Below are 7,652 nucleotides of genomic sequence, written 5' to 3'. Positions count from 1 at the left end.
GTAAGAATCAAACAATATATGTGTGTACGTAAGCACTTAAATTTGTATTGTTACGTAATCAGAAATTTCTTAACATGCCTATAAATATAACCAACGCGACGCATTGTATCTATTATTAGTTCGCTATAGTCGGTATGCTATAAAACTTCGGAAGCTATAACTGTAATTGTTATAACGCTTACTAAGCGGAAAACTTCAGATATTTGACCAGGAACCTTTACATAGTTCTAACATTACAAATCGTTTAATAATAGTGGATACTCATCGGACATTAGTATTTTTACGAAAACATTACCTAACGTCACCCGTAGGAAAAATATCGGCGTGTGTGTCTGGTAAATAACGGAGGACAAAGCTAGCTAGCTTCCCTTAAGCGAATCATACCTATATCAACTCGTAATTAACTCGACAAGATATCAAGGAAGTTCCAGGTAGAAAGAAGACTTTATATTGTTTGTGAGTTTGTGAAACTTTTGTTTATAAATCATTGTTTGTAATAACGATTTGTAATAATTGTTTTTGTAAATTGTACTGTTGTGTGTATATTAAAACGTATTTGTGTTAAAGAAGAAAACTGTGTATCAATCTTGTTGACAAATATCATAAACTAACTATATATGGGCATATATCTAAATACTAAATCCAAAGTAGAATTTAACTACTAAAGTAAAATTATCAGTTAACTCAATTTAAGAGCATATGAAATTCTAATACGTAACACTATTGAAAGTGTTAACTGTGAATTAGTATGAGAAATATATAATGAATAATAACCCACAAAGCGGTATGGATCTACAAGATGTTAACCTCTATTCACAAGCTTCACATGAGGAAGTAAGAAGAAAAACAATTTAAGATATGAATACTCAGGCTTCAGTGTCTCATATCTAATACTACCATTCATCTTCTGTAGCGTTGTGAGAATATAATTTCACCTAATAAATTATAATTATAAAATAAAAGTGACACTAAAACTGAAAATGTAATACAGAGAAGTAATGAGTTTCTCGTATAAATCAACAAAAAGTGAGAGAAAGAACACCCCTTAAAACTTACTTCTAACAAAACCTGGTAGTTTTCCATAAAGCTACGAAATATTGTTCTGTGTGTGTGTGTGTGTGTGTGTGTGCGTGTGCGTGCGTTTCTGATAATTGCAGTCACAGATGATACATGGAAAGTAGTTATGGTTGTAGAGGTAAAAAGAACAAAAACATGTGACAGTTGAAAAAAAAAGTATTCCACAAAATAATTTTGTTGCAAATTACGACAGTGTTATTCTTATTATTTGTTTTTAATTCATATTTTTAATTATATAGTCGTCCTAATCAGATAGTGTAATGCGTAACCACCCATATTACGTGATGTTACCAACATTCCTAGCGTGTTTTCTACCCACTCCTATTCTGTAGCAGTAGGTTATAGGTAAATGTCAATTCAGTGTAATTCTATTTGACAGTACTATTTCATGATTGACTAGATGAAGCTTACTTCTGAACTTGTTGAACGCTAATTTCTAGGCTATTAGTAACAGTAAAGGGGCCTTCTATATCCCTATTATATACTACTGAATGCTTGTGTATTTTTATTGTGGCTACCACTCGTATTCTCTGTCCAATAGGAATATGTGGTTCACAAATGTTGGAATTAGTTTTTCAACAAGTTTCCTCGCTCCAAGCAACGTTTTGTGTAACCAGGTTACCACTTGACGTCATCTAATTAAAGCTAGAACTTGGGTAGCGCTTCGTGTTAACCCACACGTTTTGTTACCAGAGGCGGGAGGTACAGTTCCTGTTTCTTTCAGAAGTTATGTAGTGTTGAGGACGGAATAACTCGTGATTTACTTTTTCGTAGAGCAATTCTTATTTCCTATAAAAGTAAAATCTGTTTATCCTCAAGTCAACCTACCCAAGGATCCTTCATCTTATACGATAGTTCCAATATAAACAACTAGCCTAATGCTTAGTTCTCTTCGTCATTTCTCTGGATCCATTTAACGTCTCAGAATCATCACTATTCTCCCCTAAGACTGCTCGCGAGGCCTTGATATCGGAAAACCTTTGACTGTTTCTTGAAGTTTTATTTCATCTCTATGTACTCTACTGTTATTATTGATGTATCTCATTACCATCTGTTCTTAACAGTCTTTGTCCTGGAACTATGAACTGTACTGTAACATCTACACATGCTCCACTGCAGTGGTGATATACAGAGCAATCTTCGTTTTGTTTGCTGCCACCTACCTAATCAAACCAATTTTACTAATATACCACAGTCTAACGTTTTCGTGATTCGGTGTAACAAGACCAATCCCCGTTTTGTTTGCTGTCACCTAACCAATTCCTATTTTGTTTGCTGTCACCTAACCAATCCACGTTTTGTTTGCTGTCACCTAACCAATTCCCGTTTTGTTTGCTGTCACCTAACCAATCCCCGTTTTGTTTGCTGTCACCTAACCAATTCCTATTTTGTTTGCTGTCACCTAACCAATCCACGTTTTGTTTGCTGTCACCTAACCAATTCCCGTTTTGTTTGCTGTCACCTAACTAATCCACGTTTTGTTTGCTGTCACCTAACCAATCTCCGTTTTGTTTGCTGTCACCTAACCAATTCCTATTTTGTTTGCTGTCACCTAACCAATCCACGTTTTGTTTGCTGTCACCTAATCAAACCAATTTAACTAATATACTACCGTCTATTGCTTTCGTGATTCGGTGTAAAAACTCGGTATAGCTTTTGAATTTTTTTTCTGTCAAAATAATCAATGACTTCTAGAGTGTTTCCTGCAAGTGCAACTTTACATTATATACGGTTGTATCATTCATCATTGTCTTACAATATTCATGGTCCAAGTGTTAAAGGCAGGCTTTAGGAATTTCTTATCGAATAGCATGACTCGCCGTGGTGGAACTATAATACAGCGTTTATTACCAAGCAACCTTCAGTCTGTTTCATACTCTTCAAGTTGAAAACGAATCTTAAGCTGTGTGGCTGGAAGAACCCCGACGGTGACGCTGCGTGTCTTTTTTTGTCTTTGTACAACCGACGTTTCCTCCTTAAAGGTCATAATATTCTTGTATTTCTCTTTTGGTGCTTAATGGGATCTTTAGGTAGACTTTAGATCTTCACGGTTAAGCTGAATCTCATCAAGGTATTTGATCACTAAGGGTGTAACATTAACAGTGTAACGTATGTAACACCGCAATTCGTGGTCCTTTCGTTCTTAGTTAATACAAGATTCGTAATCAGGACCCAAAGTGTAGCACATTGTCACCCATGCTTGTTATGCCACATCATCGGGTTGTTAAAACGAGCCTTGACACTTCCAAGTGCTGTTCGACATGAAGGTCAATACCAGCTCATCTACATCTTCCCCGAGTTTTCTTTAATTGCTTTGGTTGTTTCATCTGGTAATGAAACAACCTCATTATTGTCATCTTACCTTCTAGCTCTTACTTTTAGTTTATGTTACAGAATCATTCATCCAACAAGATGACAAATGCTGGAGGCTGCCTTGGCTAGGTGTTCTAAAAATACCTTCAAGTAATCTCAATATGATGAACCATAACCGGTGAAATCTCATATACTGAAGCTGACCTCTCTCCTTTCATAAACAGACTAAATTATTTGGTCCTGATACCAACATTTCTCTGTCTTCATTTGCTACTATAAATCTGCGTATACTCGATAATTTGAAATATGCAGTTGAGAAGAACAGAATGAAAGGTGAAAATGGCTAAATGCAGGGATTAAACCAAATTTATAACAGAAAATAGTCCTATTTTATACTTAACATGACACATTAAAAATGAAACACGCTAGCATTATCATACATAGTTTAAGACTGAGCTACGAATAATTGATTTACAATAAGTCAGGAAGACTGAAATAACTGAAGATTTGTTTGAATATAGGCCGGGTGTGGTCTAGTAGTCAAAATGTTCGACCGCAATCCCAATATTTCAAGGTTTATGTCAAATTTCCTTAAAAACACGCTCCGCACTTTGAAGCTATGGGTACATTATAAAAAGTGACTGTCAAATCCCAATATTTGATTACAGTAGTAGCACCAGAGATGGCGGTGAGTGCTTTTGGCTAGTTGCCTTCACTATAGTCTATCAGTTCAGAATTAGGACTGCTAACGCAGATATCCCATGTGTAGCATTGCGCGAATATCTGAAACAAATAAACAAACTATTTGAATTTTGAAAAAGAAACTGTTAAAAAGCACATACTGGCCTGGTTGCATTTTAGAAATGAGACAAGAATCAACACAAACTGCAAAACACGCCACAGATGAGTAAACAAGTAATATCAGTATCCCTAATGAAGGAACAGAGATATAAGAAAATACTCTCTATCCTCACGGGAGAAGGCTGCTGACTAGACAGACAACCTGCAGTTCCAGAAAAAGGATATCGTTTCCATTGATAACAGATCTTTAACTTTCCCATTACAATTAAAGAAACTGAGAACCTACGAACTTATAATAAATATCCAACTGTCAAGATACGGTGTACTTACCATAGGTTTTTCAAATAAGGCTTAAAGAGTAGGCACAAATCTTATAGTCAGGATCATCAAACTTCGTGGTAACTTGCAATGCAGGTGAATATTGTAAGATAAATAGCTGGTGACAGATGTGGTTGAAATATAAAATTCGAAAATAGAAAATTGCTGCTGGTTTAAAGAGGTCTTAAAGATTTAAAGATATGTTTTCAAAACATCTTCGCAATTTGTTCACTTACAAAAATGACTAAATAACAAAAGAAACTTGCAAAATTATAAACTCGTGTTGAAATTATTTCAACGACACTATATTTAATAAATGGATTCAGTTTATTTCCATCAGCCCAGTTTCACCATGATACAGTATAAACTTAATGATCCCAAACCATAAATAAGAGGCTTAATCCATTCCTTTCGAGTGATATTTTCATATTTTTGTTCTTCATATCGCCCTTGTTACGACTTAAAACCCCCTTGAACATTTAAGGAACATTTTCGGAACTTCCAATATATATATATATGTTACCAAGTTTAATGACAAATCTTAGATAGTAACTGTATTTTAATTTTCATGTTTGATATGAAATTTAAAAAATACATTATTTTTTCCAATATTTTGATATATTAATTTAAAAACTTGATATTTTATAACAGCTTTTTTCCTTAAATTTTAAGAATCAATTGCAAAAGTTCAGGAACTAGTTAACATTTACAAACTTTCAAAGCATTTTAAATTGTTTAGCATAATCTAAGTTTTATATTTTGTTATAATTTTTAATGTCATTTTTCATTACTGCTCTGACTACGAGTAGAGTGAAAAGATGTCATCGATATGAAATCGTAAACCTATAGGAACATATGTTGCCATATAATGAAAATTTGGATGTTTAAACTATGTTATCTGCTTTTCTCAAAAGTGAGTTTATTAGCTTGTTAATCATTGAATATTTAAAATCAACTTAATAAATCTAACATTTTTTAAAAATTGTTAAACACTTTAAAAGGACACGGTATCCGTTGAAGAAACAAACTAGCATAAGATAAATTAAACTAATCTACGTTTATTATATTTTCCTGCCACGTATATGTTTTTGGTCCAAACTTTCTTGTACATTAATTAAACAATAAATTCTTGAGTAGTTGGATCATGAATTAATGGGCAATGTATTTTCGAATTCAGAAATCTACCTATCAGCTTAATGGCGCGTAGTGTGTGCATTTCAATGACATTATTAAGTTTATTGATTGACATGAGTCCAGTGATCTGTGCCATAGTCTAAACACAACTGAATCAACGCTACATAACGTGTTCAGAGATCTGAGTCTTCGGGCGTAACTGTGATACGTGGTTATTAGTGAGTTTGAAACACAAAGTAGCAGGCACCAAAAAGAGAGAATGAACCATATAAAAGGGAGAAAAAGACTGAAAAGTATACTCATCCAGTAATATTTTCTGTAAACTACAAGTTTCCGACGGTTTGATTTTGTTAATAAAGCGATTATTCTCAAATGTTTAGTTTAAACATTTACAAAAGGTGAGCTTTTCGGTTCCTTTTTTTTTTGAGATAATAGCTTACACATTTTGGAAGAAAATTCCATGGTTTACATCAGTTCCAAGATGTAGGTGTTAGAAGAATTTTTGAGATAAAGATTCGTGAGACGTCTATAAATATATGATGGAGAAAGTAAACTCCCAAGATATGTTTAACTAAATGTCATCCACACAGTTTTGACTGGTTTGAATATTGAAACTATAATATGGAAGATCTGAGTTAAATGCCAATACACCATCATCTGATGAATGTAAACACTCAGCAGTATATCAACAGCTGTCAACACATGATTGTGAGGACCTACAGCTTACTGGTCTCTATCGTTTAAGCCAAAGGACTAGCGTAATGAGTTATACAAAAATGGGAGACAGAATAAACATAAATCAGCGATTTTGCGTGGGCACAGCAGAAAACAAAATCATCACTTCAAAATAGTGAAATTTAAAACAAGGTTCTTAAAAGTAAGTAGGCGTTTTTACTTTGATGGAATAGGTAACATCAATATATATATATATATATATATGACAACAGAGCTAAATTCTATCATACATCAGGTGGTGGTATGTATGTGGTTTCAACGAAATATCTAGATTGGGCCTGACCTCAATTTCAATTATTCAGACTAAGACAAATCTAAGTATAAACTTAATGTTATATTTTACGTTTACTAAAAATACGAATATCTTAGTAACTTTAGAATGTTATCATTCGTAATAATAAATATAACTTACAAGGACAACACATTGATGTTGATATCCACTGGCACAGAGGTGAGGTTGAGTTTCGAACAGTCCACCTTAGGAACTTGCGGAGGTTTGGCACAGATGCATCCTTTTGGACAAGGAATACTATGGTCCCGTACCTCAGACGAACTATACGAACTGGTAGAAAGTATAATGAGAAGTAATATATTGTAAGATTGTACAGTCTTGGTGCTCGTGGTTATGGTTTGGGTAGACATGATCGCTCAGGACGATACGATTGTAGTCGGCGGACTGGGCGCACGAGTGTGCGGGACTTCAGCTCGCATGCTTTCGTCGTCTTTTCACGTTTAGGCGAGTATGTTGCGACTGTGGCACGTGCAGCAACTAAGGGCCTGTTAGATAAGAACACCGCTGCATCATGTTCGCACTGCCATCTGGTAGACCAACACTTCTTAATCACAAGAAGTGCTCGCTTGAGAGTTGTTTACTTCACAAGGCACGTGCCGCTTGAATGTGGTTTCGCGGCACACGCTAGTATATTGCACTTTTTTGTTCAACACTGCACAGCTTCTGAAAGAAACAGGAACAGTGCCGCCCGCCTCTGGCAACAAAACGCGTGGGCTAACACGGAGCGCTACCCAAACTCTAGTTTTACTTAGATGACGTCAAGTGGTAACCCGGTTACACAAAACGCTGCTTGGAGCGACGGAACTTGTTCAAAAACTAATTTCAACATTTTTGAACCACATATTCCTATTGGACAGAGAATACGAGTGGCAGCCACAATTAAAATACACAAGCATTTACTAGTACATAATAGAGATATAGAGGGCCCTTTTTACTGCTACTAATAACCTAGAAATTAACGTTCAACAAGTTCAGAAGTAAG

At 35.0% G+C, this 7,652-nt stretch overlaps 1 protein-coding gene across 1 annotated transcript in view; it reads right to left on the bottom strand.

Annotated features, from left to right (window-relative positions):
• Positions 1-7,074, bottom strand: part of LOC106466536 (leucine-rich repeat-containing G-protein coupled receptor 5-like) — a 111,068-nt gene extending 103,994 nt beyond the window's left edge. Inside the window, exon 1 of the mRNA XM_022394570.1 lies at positions 6,791-7,074. Within this exon, the coding sequence (XP_022250278.1) occupies positions 6,791-7,020 (230 nt within the window). The 5' untranslated portion in view covers positions 7,021-7,074. The remainder of the gene's footprint in view (positions 1-6,790) is intronic.
• Positions 7,075-7,652: the final 578 nt, after the last annotated feature.

This window comes from Limulus polyphemus, unplaced genomic scaffold, assembly GCF_000517525.1.
Source record: "Limulus polyphemus unplaced genomic scaffold, Limulus_polyphemus-2.1.2 Scaffold2293, whole genome shotgun sequence".
Lineage (NCBI taxonomy): Eukaryota > Metazoa > Arthropoda > Merostomata > Xiphosura > Limulidae > Limulus > Limulus polyphemus.
The sequence above is the reverse complement of the archived record's forward strand: the minus strand, read 5'-3'. Positions and strand labels throughout refer to the sequence as shown.